Source organism: Lygodium microphyllum, chromosome 4, assembly GCF_053477565.2.
Source record: "Lygodium microphyllum isolate KBCC chromosome 4, Lygodium_microphyllum_v1.1.10, whole genome shotgun sequence".
Taxonomy (NCBI): Eukaryota; Viridiplantae; Streptophyta; class Polypodiopsida; order Schizaeales; family Lygodiaceae; genus Lygodium; species Lygodium microphyllum.
In genome coordinates this window covers 146,212,987-146,229,412 of record NC_141138.1, presented here as the reverse complement: position 1 = coordinate 146,229,412, position 16,426 = coordinate 146,212,987, and the positions used below count along the sequence as shown (strand labels likewise).

Sequence of the window (16,426 nt, the reverse complement as noted above, 5' to 3'; positions counted from 1 at the left end):
GACGACAAAGGAGATAAATAGGAAGAATGTGGATGCTTCTTGTACTTCTCATGCTTTGACTATTTAGGGTCACCATGATGGCAAGAGTGGGAATGACTCCATGGTAGAGACTCATAGAAGTCTCATTCTAAGTCATGTAGGCAATCTTCTAGTAAGTCCCATGGATGTAAGTCTGATTTGACATGCCATTACTGTGGAAAAGCAGGACATTGGGCCACAGTGACATGAAATGCACGATGACAAGAACAAGGAAAAGGGAAAAGGAAAAGTGCACGACAAGTGTGATGATTGCAACATTGTCCCTGCTAAGTCCAATGTTAAGATCAAAGAGATCAATGTAGTGCAAAAATCTGACTATGATGATGATATTGTTGCTTCTTTGGATGAGTTATAGTTGACTCATGCCTCGCATGATTTTACTCAATGTTGGTTGATGGATTTAGGGGCATCCTTTCATATGACCCCTCATAGAGAGTGGTTCCACTCCTATCATAGCATGATTGGATATGTCCATTTAGGAAATGACTTGGCATTGCAGATAGTTGGTATTGGTGATATTTGGTTCGAGTAGTATGTTTACTTTGCATATGTCGCTCTCACGAAGAGTCTTATCTCTACTGGCACACTGGTTGATGAGGGTTACTTTGTTTCCTTTGGAGATTCTTATTGGAAGACCACCCATGGGAGCCTTGTTCTAGCACGTGGTGCTAAGTCTAGCACTTTATATCCATTGGTTGCATCTGGATACATAGGTCATGTTTTATTTGTGGCTGCAGTTCCACATGTATCTCTTTGGCATGGTCGCCTTGGGCACATGTCCTTAAAAAGAGAATGAACATGCTTACTCATTTGAAATATCTTCTGCCCCTTGACTATAAGTGTTTTGAGTCATGTGACCATTGTTTGTATGGGAGGAACACACGTAATACGCATAAGAAGTCTAGCACTCTGCCCATGGGTGAGCCTTTGGCTCATGTTCATTTTGATGTCTGTGGACCTATGATGCCCTGTCAATCTTTAGGAGGTGTGTACTTTGTCACATTCACTGATGATTACTCACATAGGGTCTAGGTATATCCCATAAATCTAAAATTTGATATTTTAGCTACCTTTCAGTGTTGGCTTGCATTGGTTGAGAACTAATTTGGGTATAGAGTGAAATACCTATGGTTAGATAATAAAGGTGAGTATGTCTAAAGCCTTTGAGAAGTTTTGTGATGATAGAGATATTAAGCATAAGTTGACTGTCCCATACACCCCATCCTAGAATGGTATGGCTAAGCGCATGAACATGATAATACAAGAAAGGGCCCACAGTATACTTAGCCAGGCAGGATTACCACAATAACTTTGGGTTGAGATAGTGACTATGGCTTTACACTTGATTAATCAATCTCCTTATAGTACTATTAACTTTTTAGGTTGTAGAGGAGGTGCGGTTTGGAAAACCTCCCTCATATGTTCATTTGCATGCCTTTGGTTGTAAGGCTTTGTGCCATGTATCCAAGGACAAGCACACAAAGCTAAATCCTAAGTTTGAAAAATGCATATTTCTTGGTTATAGGGATGTAGGTGAGATGGGCTATCACCTATGGGATCCATAGTCTTAGAAAGTCATCCGCAGCCATGATGCAGTTTTTCATGAGGAAAAGATGCATAAGAAACTTGATTGGATAGTCGAGATATGTCGGGTTATATTTCAGGAGGAGTTTCCTGCTCTTGTATAGTCAGCTAGATAGCCTACAGTAGCAACTGATGCTCAAGTGGCCCATGACCATGATGTTAGATAGAATGTATAGGCTCCTCAGCCTGCCTTCCTCAGTGGTTTGAGACCTCGGTTGATTATGTGATAGTGACAGATGCACCTAAACCTCTCACTTATGATGAGGCCATGCACCGTGGTGATAGTCACTCTTGGGAGAGGGCCATGGATTGAGAGTTTGGCTCTTTACATAAAAATCATACGTGGGAGTTGGTTTCTTTGTTTGGTGGAAAGTGTGCATTGCTACGCCCATGGGTGTACAAGTTGAAGAGTACCCCCCTAGATGCCCTAAGCCTGCCTATAAGGCCACATTGGTTGCTAAGGGTTTTAAATAGGAGCATGGTGTTGACTTGGAGGAAATATTTTCTCCTTCAGTCAAGATGACTACCCTACACCTGGTACTAGCATTGGTTGCTCAATTAGATCTGGAGCTTTATCAAATGGATGTTAAGACGACTTTCTCACATGGGGACTTGCATGAGGAGATTTATATGTAGCAATCTAAGGGCTTTGTGGAAAAAGGCAAGAAACACCTAGTGTGTAGATTGAGAAAGGGCCTTTATGGCCTTAAGCAAGTACCTAGGGAATGACACCACAATTTTGATGCCTTTATGCATTCACATGGCTATACACACAGTGATACGGATCCATGTTTGTACATGAAGAAGTCTTGTGATGATAGCCTTCTGATTTTGACACTCTGTGGATGAATGTGATTGCTAGGAGAGCTCTTGATGAGTTGGATGCTTTGAAAAGTTAGCTCAAGAAGAGCTTTGAGATGAAAGACATGGGATAGGCCTCACATATTCTTGGGATGCATATTACATGTGACCACTCTCAGGGACTCCTTTACTTTCACAGAAGGAGTATATCCAGAAGGTCCTTGAGCAGTTTCATATGTAGGATGTTAAGCATATTGGTTGTCCTCTGCCTTCTCATGTGAAGGTGAGCTAGGCCAATTGTCCACAATCTGATGGGCATAAGGTAGAGATGGCTATGATCCTTTATGCATCCGTAATGGTGGGAAGTTTGATGAATGCCATGATAGCCACTTGTCCTGATATAGCTTTGCAGCGGGAGTTTATACCTGGCAGGCGTCATTGGGATGCTGTCAAGGGTATCATGAGGTACCTAAAGGGCATAACAGATGTGTACATATGCTATGGTGGTCAGTATACAGGAGCCATGGGGTACATTAACTCTGATTATGTAGGACATATAGATAGTACAAAATCCACCTTTGGTTATGTGCTTAGTTTTGTTGAGGTGTTGTTTCTTGGATGTCTAGGGTGGAGAAAATCATGGCCCTCTCTATTGTAGAGACTAAGTATATTACAACCACTAAGGGTTGCAAGGAGGTCGTTTAGTGGAAGACCTTGGTATGACTAAGTGGTCGCTACACTACATTCGGATTCTATGTGTGCTACCTAGTTAGCCACAAATCTGGTCTTCCATGCAAATACAAAGCACATTGAGGTGCAGTATCACTTTATCCAAGAGGTCGTTGATGATAAGTCTATTGACCTTGTCAGATCTCAACTGACCAAATCCTACAGATCTGCTCACAAAATATCTCTTAGCAGAGCATTTTGCCTTCCTTAGGAAGTTGATGAGCATTGGATGAGATGACCAAGCTATTCCTCATCATGTTATACTCTATGTACACATTGTACTTTGTCACTTTTTTCTTGTTCCCTCTTCACTCGAGGCACATTCGCCTTTGAGTGGGAGGTTGATAGGGCTAAAGACATTTATGCCTAGCAGTCTGTGTATTACTATACTAACATCACCCACACCTGTACACTGCAGGCAGTTGGGTACCCATCACTGTCACTTTATTCTTTATCCTTTCAATGACATTTGCACATTGTGACTATTGGAGTTCCCACATCTTGAGTCTCTCTCTCTTACTGTCTTGCTCCATCTACCATAGTTCACACCTCTCTTGCTTCCGCTTGCTCACATTAGTTGGGATATTTGATAAGAATGCCATGTGAATTCTAAAAAAGACAAAGAATGAGTAAGTAACCAAAAAGGAGAAGAAGAAGGAAAAGAGAATGAGGATGGAGGGAGGTAATGAAATGTTTTGAAAAAACCAATTGAATATTCACTTTCACTTCTATCTAAACAAGGTAAGATCTTCATTAAATCAATCATTATCATCTTTATGGCAGCCTACATCTCTAGATTTGATGCAAGCCATGAGAATATTATGATAATGACCTTTTAACAATTTTAGATATGTTTATTTATCAAAATATATGAACTTTTTTAAAAACTTTAAAATTTTTTCTCTCTTTAGGATCTCTTATAGGGTGTTTTTAAGACCTCAAATCTCCCCTAATGATAAAGGAAAAGCTATCTAATAAAATTCCAAAGGATCATGTGATTGTGTATTGCATTTATAGTTGTTCAACCAATTTTCTTGACTAAGTAAACAAATTGTGGATATAATATAGGACATGTACATATAGTCTTGTATAAAAATAAAATTTTCTATATACATACAAACATATATCCACACATGTTTGAGCCTGTGTACACACACACACACACATGATATATCTATGTATGAACGTATGTATGTATGTATGTATGTATGTATGTATGTATGTATGTATGTATGTATGTATGTATGTATGTATGTATGTATGTATGTATGTATGTATGTATGTATGTATGTATGTATGTATGTATGTATGTATGTATGTACATTTATGTGTGTGCACATAGGCATGTGTACATATACTTGAACTTATATCTATAGATATTATCCATGTGTGTATCTACTATAAATTCATTATTTGATCATATGTTATGTTACTTGCTTTTTTGTATGTAATTGTACATGCATACATATGTTTGCATGTGCACATGTTATTTATGTGAATATACACATATTTTCATAATATGTGTGTGTTTGTGATTGTGTCGTTGTACCATTTCTTGCATTGCTTTAATTTATGCATAAATGATTATTTATTTATTTATTTTTAAAATCCCAGTAGCCACTGAAATAATGGGAAAGCACATCAAGCTTTTGTAGGTTACTAGGTCACCCTTGACCTGCTCATGAGTGAACAAAAAATAGAGGCAAACAAAATGATTACTCTAACTATTTACAAAATTTTTTGGGTAATTATGTAAATAGTCAATCCTTGGCCATAAAAGAAAGTCCTTTATGACATTTATCGACGTGATTTAAAATTATATTTCTTTTTTGTTTGTACTCTTCTCTAATGTATTTTCTAATACCTCACGGTTGTTGCCTTGTTAAGAACATATAGAAGGAAGACCCACATGATAAAAAGACTTGATTGTACAAAAATATGTCTTAACAACAATCTCAAATCACTTGCACATACCACATCACACATTGAGTAACAATGATAATATGAAAATAAAAGGGGGCATGAAACACCAATATGAGTCACTAACCTCAAAAATGACAATGAATATCAAAAGGTTGGACTAAACAACCAACAAAATTTTGTAGTAGCCATTTTGTGAGCTACTAACCCACATGTGCTCCTCCATAATTGGAGGTGATTGCTAACTATTCCTAATAGATCTCCCTAATATGTCTCGAAAGTTTTTATTACCTCAAATTCATCACCTCTATGTTTAGTAAAGTTTGACTGCTTATAAAGAAAATACGTTTTATAATGAAAAAAGAAACACGTCCTTTACTTCTCTCATTTGTTTTTCAAAAGGCATGAATTAACCATACTAAGTTTTCAATCTTTGTAATTTTGTATATAAAGCACGATGTGAGGTGCACCTCCCTTCATGTTTTGCAAACAAAGGGGAGTGTTACATAAAGCTATCAAGGCATAGCCTTGTGAACTTCACAATGATGCATTTCCACACAAAGCTTACTGTACACAACGAGGGCCCAATAAAGGGACATTGAAGGATGCATTGTTTGAAGGTATGAACAAAAATGATCATATGGATGGATTATTTGATCATTAAAATATCTAAAGGTTGTGTAATAGCTTCAAATAACTAAAAATAATGCATCATTACGCGTGAAGCGTAATGATTATTTTATTTTTATGAGCATTGGGGTATCACATGGTTGCTTTCCTAATATGCTTATAAAAAACACCTCACAAGCTTTGCAATGATGCCAACTCCACAAAGCATAGTTACTAGTAGGCCTAGTCAGTAATGGCTAGGGCCAAGCCAACCAGTGAACTTTGCTTTAAAAAAATACCAAAGGAATCTCAAGTAGGCAAAAATAACCAACACCTTTCCAATGATTAAAGGATTAGTTCTGCACAAGGATTAGCAATGTCAAGTGTTGTTTTCAAACCTCAACATACAACCATGGCCTTATCCATAAAACCATCAAGAGTAAGATCCATCAAATCTATACCTACTCAATAGTCAAAACCAACCACGTACATGCTTACCTCTCTATATCACTAATAAAGTTTCTAAAAATCATTTTGGATTGAAAATGCAACTCAACAACTACAAGGAATAAAAGTTTCTAAAATATTATGGACACAATTGGCATAATTTATTCCACTAGTTTTGCCCTTGGTCAATTCACTTAATTTTAGACTTACTTGTATCGTTAAGGCTTTTGAACTATTAAAAACCTCTATTTTTGCAAGCTCTTGTGATTTTATAATCTCATTGCTACTTTTGTAAGGTTTTGTTATACCCATCATCTACCTGCTTTGCTAAAAAGCTAGCTGGCCTATAGGAAGAGGGCAATTGTCTTCACACATTGTTCAGTTTCACTTCTTTTACACTTTACCTCACACATTGTAAACTTTTAGGCTTTTAGGTTGAAATTTTGGTTCAGTTGCTTCCTAGCATTAGTAGCTTAGTACCAATTGCACTTTCAAATAACAATTCAAATAAGCCAAAAATCTGAAGGCTGTTGTTTGCGAATGCATGGATATGATTTAAGCAGTCATTGGATTTCCTTAAGCCCTCATATTCTAAACCATAGGTAGGGTGCACCAGATGTCCATGTTTTCATGCAAACTTGCCCACGCACACTGAATTACTGAATATAATTATTTGTAATTGGAGTGTTCTTCCTCCACTTTTACCGCAAATGATTCGATTCTTCAAAATGAATTCTATTTGCCATTAAATCTTGTCAATCAAAGACCATGAGGCATTCTAACATGAAGTAAGACCATGAAATAACAAAGGTGCAATGGGCACCATGATGGAACCCATAACTAGCAAAGGTGCAATGGACACCATGGAACCCACAAACTGACATACACAAAATAAATAAAGGATCTAATGCTAGCAGGGGAACTTGAATCTAGATTCTACACCAATCCCCCAACCAGGCTATATACATTCTCACCGATCCCCAAGAATCCTGTCAGGTGGTTTCCATGTGTAGAAGGAGTATATGTGCTCTAAACATTGAATTAGGTTGGAGGGGGAGCAATGTGCCACCACGTGGGGAATCCACTCCAAACAAAGGCAGAACTAAGAAGCAACAGCTGCACGAGGAAGAGCTGGCCCTGCCTCTTGAATTCACACTGCAGGTGCTGCTCTTGCTGTTTGGTCTCCACCTGCAAAAGCCGGCGTTGTAAATCCAGTGTCTCCACTCTCAGAGTGCTTCCACTGCAATCATCAGACCTCTCTTGACTTGCCAGTTGTGACGAAGACGACGATGCCACCAACTCTTGATCCTGCAGTGGCACCCGCTGCGCCCATGTAAGTGCCTGCTCCGTAGTAGCATCATATGGTGCCACAGGAGCCCTCTTTCCATGCTCCCTGGGGCTTGGCTCCTTGCCCCTGTATACAGCATCCATGCCCTGCACCTCAGACCTGACAGATGCCTCAGTTGCATTACCACTTGTGTGATCTGGCCTGTTTGCATCATGGGCTATGCCAGCTGCATGGCCACCCTTCCTTCTGACTTCTAGTTCACGTGCATCTCCAGCTGTCTCCTGGAATCTCACCTGGTTGGCTGGAATCTCATGCGAAAGCTCCGGGTTCCTGGCATTTCCTGTCTCTTGTGTTCTCAACTGGTTGACTGGTATTTCATGCTTGTCCTCTTCAACTAGCAATTTCTCTGCACACTCATTTGAAGCCTTTGGTTCAGGCTGAGACCTTAGCCCTATTTTCTCCAAGTCTGCACTAACAATAGCACTACTGCCCAATTCAACAATGGCGCCTTTGTTGTCCCCAGATTCAGGGCTGAATGGAGCCAGCTTTATTGCATGAATGGGAAGGCTTTTAGACCTTCTATATGGCTTTGGTTGCTGTCCCTGCCGTACCTTGGCTTCATTTGAAAGTACAGGATTACTCTGTTGCTGTTGCCTCCTTTCTTCTGAATCTGATCTGTTTTCAACCAGCTCCGCAGTTACTTGTCTTGCCTCACTACCCTGTGCCGTTTGTTTGCCTGAGCCTTCAGCCTCTGTTTTGGAACTGCCAATGTTTTGCAATCCATGTTCCTTCACCTTCTGTCTTGACAATTCAGCAGTAGTATCTCCCTTCAAAGCATGCACGAGGAAAGCCGCTTCCTTCTCAATGGCACCAGCAATTAAGGCAAGGCCCTTCACAGAGTTGCTGTGGAATTCTACTGCGTCTCCAACATTGGACGGATGGGAATTCAAAGCCAAATTCTCTGACCTGCTTGGACTGGCTGTCCTACTGCTTATTGGCACATTGCTCAGGGATTGGAAATTCCAATTGTCCCACATATCTGATTCTGATGGATGAGAAACCATTTCCGGCACCTTGTTAAAATCAACATGAACATGCTTGTACTCCCAAGAAGTCTCATCCTTTGCAACAATCTTTTTCTCAGAGTAGATGTCCACATCAGTAAAGCCTTGTGCCCGACCCTGCTCCAGCATGGCACTTTCTATATCTTCAAACTCGCCCTTGTGATTCTCTGAGATCAAGTCTGAAGTAGTTAGCTTGGCTGCACCAGGCTGCTCCGCTAATCTATCATGTGCCAGGGTATGTTCAACGTTAACACTATGGTCAAGGACGTCTGGCAGATCCCCCGTCATGACCCTGGTATCAGAAAGGGGGGCTGAAGCATCAGGATAGGCTTCCTGCACTAGTTTGTCCCTGATTTGTGCTTCTGCCAGTTCATAATGTGCAGCATGACCCCTGACATGCCTGTTCCTTTGTGTCCTCCTTCCATGATAACCAATGCCATTGTCGTCTCGATCAACATCCTCATCCTCATCATCATCATCATTATCATCACCATCACCACTATAGTCAAGAGCAGGAGACTGCATGCCTGAGAGGCTTGCAGATGATTGTTGTACACCGGAAAGGATGCTTGGTGACTGCCTCCCTGATGGAGAAGGTGATGTCAAAGAGGTCTTCTCGGATTTTCTGAAAGGAGGGTGCTCATATGGGGACACTCCATGGGGCTTAAGCACTTTCTCAGTGCGTTTCAGAGTGGTCATTTGCCTCTTCAACTGAGAACTAAGTTGTTGGACCTTATGTTCAGCATAACCTCTCTTTGTTTGAACTGCCTTGAGGAGTTTTATTAGGTCAGAAAGAGCATAATTTACCACGTTCAAGCGTTTCTTATGATTATCCATCTCTTGCATATTCTTCTTGATCTGCTCGGGGGAGTTGAACTGAGTACTGGGTGGACACCGCACCATCCTTACCCCTTTTTCTGCTGACATGAGCTGCTTCTTGAGCTCTACTTGCTTATCATCTGCAAACTTTTTCAAGAAGAACATATTCCTCTCTATGGCCTTCATTCGATTGAAAAGTAAAGCCAAATCTTGATCATTTTCACCTGCATTTTCCCCCTTGAACATTTGTTCCAGCTGCTTCAACTGCTCTTCAGCAACGCTTGATCTTCTCTTAGCCTCTTTGAGCTTCTCTGCAGGGACCCAATCCCTTGATTCAATGCTTCGTGTAGAGCCATGCCAGGTTCCTACACGATTTGTTGCTGCAGCATCACCCTCTGTTAGAGCTTGCAGGAGATTCATTGTTCTGTCCTCAGACACTTCGATACGCCTCTCACCATCCAATTCTTTATTGCCTATCAGCCACTCAAAGACCTTGGCAGGGTCATCTACAATAAGCTGAGCAATCTCGTTGTCAACCTGATCTGAAACAGTTGATTCTCTCCTAGATTGTGATCTTTCTTGTAAAGCCTCTTCATCAAGCAAGTTGCTTGAAACATCACTGGTTCTTCTTCCCTTGGCCGATGATTCGTGGTCAGTTTCGCCGCTAGTTTGGTCAGTTGGCGTGAAGAAACTCTCTGAACTTCGCCTCCGACTGTTCTGTATCAGTCTCCTCATCTCCTCCAAATCCTCTGCACGGGATGCCTGCTGTTGATGATCAGGTGCCAGTCTCGTTTTCTTTTGCTCCTCAATTTGTTTCTGCAGATCAACTCCTTGCACTTTTGCAAACTTGGCCATGCTTCTCCATTCCTCACTGTTCAGCTTGTTCTTCCGAGGGTGTCTCTCAATGCCTGATGGTCTGTCCTCCCCATCATCTGCATCCAGATAATCAGTCTCACTGGTATCTGACAAAGTGAAAGACGGTTGCCTCTCATATGTGCTGTCATGGGGACCATGAGTAGGCCCTGCACTTTGCAGCACCACTGAATGGCGTGTGGGGCTTTCTGCACCTGGGTATTCATTTGATTGCTGTCTTTCCCTCATGCCTGAGCTCATTGACCTCATCAAGGGGGGTGATGATGCCAACTGCTGATCATTCTTAGACAGTAAAGTTTGAATTTGATTCAGGGCTCTGGACCTATGGCCATTTGCAGAACCATTCAAAGACATCCTCCTGCTCTTTTCTATATCTGTACAAAGCTTTTGGAGATTGCAATCAGAGAATGGAATGATCAAACATAAGAACATGTGGGACCTTACAAAAGAACATGTGTGACCTTGTTACTACAGGTGCACCTATCAGGTTTGTATTGCAACTTCAAGAACACAATACGTTTTTGACAGATTCTTCCCCATGATGTGGGAAAAGGGGTTATGTTCCCTTGTTTTTCCCTACAGTGTTCAACATCATGAGCTTCTGCAAGGGAGGGACTGCATACCTAGCTAGGTGTCGTTGGGGGCAGGGGGGTGCTCAGTGCTCACCCAGGGTTCCCTTCTTTTCCTCTTGTGTTCAACAATATTATGATTCATGAGCTTCGCCTTAGGACGCACCACATACCTAACTAGGTGTGATTGGGGGCAGGGGCGGGCTGCTGGCCCCCACCTCGGGGTCCACAACCCCTCGTCCTAGTAGACGGCACAAAGCTGGCCCCTGTCCCTGACTGCACCTAGCCAGGTATGCAGTCCCTCCCTCGCAGAAGCTCATGATGTGGGAATTACAGTGGTGTACTAGTTCTAGTGAAAGAGTATGCTAAGAAATTAATACGCTAAAATCGTAGGAAAGGTCCTGACACTGCTATCCATTGATCGAGTGTATCACATCTCTTTGGGCTTCCTGGAATTGCATTTTCTGTTCGATTTTAGAGCAATCGAAAATCCTCGAGAATGCAAAGTGAATACGGTTGCTCGGAAATCTGACAGGACTTCCTTTACCTGCGTAATTAACTGGATTGTCAACGGAAACCTGACGAGACAATCCACTGGCATGAGCTCTGTGGAGAGGATTAACGAGCGGCTTGATTGTGGGTAATTTGTCGTCAACAGCCATGGTGATTCTGTTCCTTTTGGCCATCGGATCGTCAGAAGAGGTGATTAAAGCTGCCAATTAACCCGAATTAGGTCGATCGGATGATTACATGTTATCGCATTCCGCAAACGATCATTGTAATCTGAAGGGCGACCAGATGACATTTCGTGAGATTCCGCAAATAATAATCCGACGCGGGGCGGAAGAAGGAAACAGAGGTTGGCGCAGTTGGATTCTGTGGGGTGTACTCTGATGATTGATTAGTGTTAATCATCTGATAATTGACCCATTACAGAAACGAGCAATCAGCTGCTTGCTTTTGAATCGACGCCCGCATCCTCTCTTGCACCCAACGTCCTTTGATCGATCAGCCAGCCAACCTTCAGGCCTGTGTGCCCTTTCGCACACGCACGGTGACGTGGCAGATGACCTCGCACGTGCCGACCCTACACATTGACCTGGCTTACGTGGCAGTCAATGTGACATCAATATAAGCCCTCTCTAATAAGACTCTATGGATGGTGCCATTTTCCCCCTTTGGATCGATGTCTTGCAAGTAAAACGTTAGGTGTTTTCAGATTTTACTTTGGGAGCCCTTGATACGTTTGAGCAAGCAAGAGCACGATGGAGTGCATGTTGGTGTGCCAATGATGCCACTCTAGCCAGTGGCACCATTTGTGCATGCATGTTGCTTCCCTTTGCTTCAATCTGATCTGAGTTTACCTATGGATTGGAACACTCCTAGGTGCACATTCCTTCGGGAAGAGGTTCATGCAAATGGCCTCCTCTACTCCCCTCCCATCTAATGGTAATGATGCCTTCAAACAAGCTTCCAGCTCTCTCTTGTGTGCCTCCATCCCCCCTTCAATGATGGAAGCTTCTGGGCCTCTCTCTCTCTCTCTCTCTCTCTCTCTCTCTCTCTCTCTCGTGTTGTTGGCTCCCAACTTTCAAAACATTTAAGTAGGATCTTCACTTATTATCCTTGGGACCATAAATGTGGAGGCATTGTTATTAGGGTTCACAATAGAATTAAGTCTATGCTCTCTTATTTTTCTAAACATCCTAGTAGCATTGGGACAAGCTAGGCCAGATAGAACATATTAGGTATGATTCAAGTTTACGTGGTCAAATACTCAAAAGGGGATGCATTGAGACAAGCTAGGCTAGAATATATGTTGCGAAATTTGGCCTTTTATCAATGTTCACTAGCTTATATACCAAAGTTCAGAAAGATATTTTATTATTCAATCATTGGCCAATCTAGCTAAATTTGTCAAATCAAGACCAAACAATAAACTTTGAATGTTTCGTAGTGGCCCTTCCTAAGTTAGATTGTGTTAATACTCCCTCTCAACCTTCCCATACTCAGAAGTGCATACAAAACATTTAGGGCTATTAGAGTGTGGGAAGATTTAAAGGACTTCCAAGAGAAGGAATATATTTTCCCAATTGAAATAAAAAATCATATGGACGAAAAGATGTTGAGGTTAGATTAGTTACAGATAGAATCTAACTCTAGAGCCCTTCCTATTTAGAGCAATCCAGTGTAGAGGCCCTTTCTTTCTTTGCTAGAATCTTGAAAATCTAGTCAATAGTCCAAGTGTGGCACTAGCCTATGTCTTCTATTTACTTATACCATAAGCTTCATAGAAGTAGGTGAGGTGCAATGGACTACCCTAAAAGAAGAGGGTGCTTTGGCTACCTAGTGCAGTACAAGACATTTGACCATTGTCAAGGCCAAACTATCATTTCGATCATTTTCTCTCTTGTCTTTCTTTTTGTGCACATAAATTGTAGGATTCACACACATGTACATCTTACTTGCATGTGCCATGATGTCTTCCTTATCAAATTCCATCACATAGGTTTACTGACTTGAATGGGGATGCTCCTTAGGGTTGTAGAAATGTCACACACATGGCCCAAATGGGCATGCCTTGAAGTAGGCATTAGAAGATGATCTAATCTAATTTTGTTTGTTCAAGTGAGATCTCCTATACCAAGATATGTGTAGATGCCTATGGTTACTCTCTTGTCCAATTATATGCCTTTCTATTCTATAAGACCAACACAATGCATGTGAAAATAGACATCTAATCCAATGGGTCTTTATGAAGGGTGAACACATGTATATTTGATGTATATGTACCAAACATTAGTACGAAAAATCCCCACCCTGCCCCCGCCAAATATTAGCTTAAAGTTTTAGTGATCAAAACTAGTTTAACATCCAATATGGTCAAATAAGCTTACATGTGTTCCTTAAAGTTTTTTATATTTAACTTTGTGTGTGTGTGTGTGTGTGTGTGTGTGTGTGTGTGTGTGTGTGTGTGTGTGTGTGTGTGTGTGTGTGTGTGTGTGTGTGTGTGTGTGTGTGTGTGTGTGCACAAATATAGTTTCTCATCCACTTGCTCATTAAAGCCCCTTCACACACAAGTATTTACTCATGTGGTGGAGCAAGTGTACTTTGCCTAGACTTGTCCATGTGTAATCAACGGCAATGGTGGAGCCCACCCCTATCGAAGTGATGTGTGAGAGAGAGAGAGAGAGAGAGAGAGAGAGAGAGAGAGAGAGAGAGAGAGAGAGAGAGAGAGAGAGAGAGAGAGAGAGAGAGAGAGAGAGAGAGAGAGATGAGGAGTGAGGAGAGATGTTCCTATCAATGAACAAATTCCACATTATCTCAGTTTGCAATGGTACATGAGCATCTTCATTCGAGGATACTCTATCAATTTGCTTAGTGTCCATTTTTCTATGGCATTCAAGTTTATGTTGGTGCCTTCATCAACCCCACCTATAATTGTTTCTGCCCATGTAAGTATAGTTTACCTACGGGGGGAATACCTCTTATAACTACACTATCGTGGTAGTAAAATGCCTTAAAAGATTTAGTTCTTGTCCATGTTTTGTGAAACTACTACTTATTTTTGCTCAAAATATAACCAAAATTTGACACTTTGAACCTCATTTATAAGAGAAAGTTGTGAAACCACATTGCTTAATACCCCAGGGGGTCCACTAGGGTTTGTCGTATGGTACCATGTGAGTGTAAGGGAGGGGGGTTATTTAAGGGAAGGAAGGTACATTTTATAAGGTAAGGTTCCATAAATAGGGGGTAGATAAGGTGTATTTTCATATATTTCTTGCACGCAGGTGATGTCTCCTTATTACTACTAATAAATCCCCCATGCTTAATACTAGCCAAAAAATTCTCCATGCAATTAATGAAGACTAGGTGATACAAATCATGATGACTTGCCTCATGTAGTTTATAAGTGTTAGAGGAAAAGGGTTTTAGTTATGTTACATTGAACTTGTGGATTTGGATAACTAAGGATTAAAATATACTAATAGCAATGCTTACATGCAAAATGCCACTACCAATTAGCTTTGTAATTCTACTTCACCTAAGACAAATTTATCATCGTGTAGCTTCCCTCACCACTGCTCCTTATGCATGGAGTGGCAACATAATAGCTTCACTTCATTGCCTTATCATGATCTTGACATCTTGCTTTGAGGGCTCACTCAATTCATGGATCCCACATATTACATGCTAAATGAATCCACAATGTGATTTTGGTGCTTTTGTGTGCATAAATTATCATTATGTGCCTCTACCTTTTCTTGCCATTGCATTTTTATCCCCACATAGGCAATGTTTCTCTTGCCATCTAATTTCCATCATCCCAATGGTGAATTTTTTGTTCTTTTCAATTATGGCTAATATGAGGCAAATACGATTAGAAGGCAAAAACAAGTGGAAAATCTCCTACTTCCATTATAGAAGTAGGTTTCAATGAAGAAACTTGGAAATTTTGGAGCATTTTGAGAGTCTCATGATAATGAGAGTATGGAGCTTCAAACATGCATCATTGTATGGAAGAAGAATGTAAATATATATACTTTGGTGGATACTAATTGATATCTTCTCATGGAGTTTCACAAGGTGATAAAGATGGGAGGAACTAAGGATGCCAATCTAAAGATTTTCGATCAAGTTTTTGCTAGGTTGCTTTCAATTTTTTTTAAAAGACATACACATCCACCCTTTTTTGTCTTCAATGATTTAATTTCAATGTTTTTTTTCAATATCCTACTAAATGATATACAATATATCTAATTATAATATAAATTCTATTTCACATTTAAAAAGAGGTATGGAATGAAACAATGTTTTCACGTTGCGGGCTTTCATTAGGAAGGACAAGCATGCAAGAAGATATATTCCTTGTGGATTTCCATAATACATTTGATACAGTGCCATGTGCCTGCAACTCATGAAGAGGTTAAAAGATGTTGGTGTCCTTGACACTTGTGAGAAGATACAATACAGATAGACTATGCCTGTGGGGGGTATCTTAGATTCAATCAATAGCATTGTCAAAGTGAAATAGGGATGCCTACTCTCACCCACTTTGTTTGGGCTCTATACAGATGAGGCCTCACATTATAGTAATAAAGAGGGAGGGGTCAAAGATAGGTTAGTTGGGGTGTTGGTGCCAATATTGCTTTATGTAGATTGTGCTTACATTTAACTCACCCGAGGGAGTACAAAGACATTTTGATGCACTATCAACTTATTGAAGAGAAGAGACCTTAGGGTGAACCTTGAGAAAACCAAGATTATGGTATTCAACACCTTAGTTGTTGTTGCTTAAGTAGTGATGAGATCCAAGTCTATAGTTTACTTTTGATGGAGAGCCAATAGAGTTTGTCATACAATATGTATACTTGGAATTCACTTTCAAACAGACATTGGAAGCTCTATTAGTATGAGTATGCAACATTGATTGCATTGGAGAGACAGCATCCACACATACAATTCCATGAACCATGCACCAAATTGTGGCTCTTTGATACGCATACACACTCATCTATGGGGCCATTAGGGGCCCAAGCCTCTATCATAGAAGGAGACAACTAGTAACATATAATGATAGACCAAAGAAGGAGCTTTAGGATGGATGGGAGCATATGGAGTGATGTCATGTATGATATGAGAGCTAGGCTATAATTTTAGGAGGGGACAATCTATCAATATAC

At 40.7% G+C, this 16,426-nt stretch overlaps 1 protein-coding gene across 1 annotated transcript; it reads right to left on the bottom strand.

Annotated features, from left to right (window-relative positions):
- Positions 1–6,906: 6,906 nt before the first annotated feature.
- Positions 6,907–11,699, bottom strand: LOC148037742 (uncharacterized). Its single transcript, XM_087676702.1, has 2 exons — positions 11,290–11,699; positions 6,907–10,547 (listed from the first exon to the last, which is right to left on the bottom strand). Exons 1-2 carry the CDS (start codon positions 11,426–11,428, stop codon positions 7,171–7,173), a joined length of 3,516 nt encoding a protein of 1,171 aa, XP_087532828.1. The 5' UTR covers positions 11,429–11,699; the 3' UTR covers positions 6,907–7,170.
- Positions 11,700–16,426: the final 4,727 nt, after the last annotated feature.

Bases quoted from the DNA above. Each gene is read 5' to 3' on its own strand.
- LOC148037742 (XM_087676702.1), bottom strand. From the start codon at position 11,428: ATGGCCAAAAGGAACAGAATCACCATGGCTGTTGACGACAAATTACCC. The intron at 10,548-11,289 runs GTAAAGGAAGTC...AGCTTTGTACAG, and splicing joins CAATCCAGTTAATTACGCAG to ATATAGAAAAGAGCAGGAGG.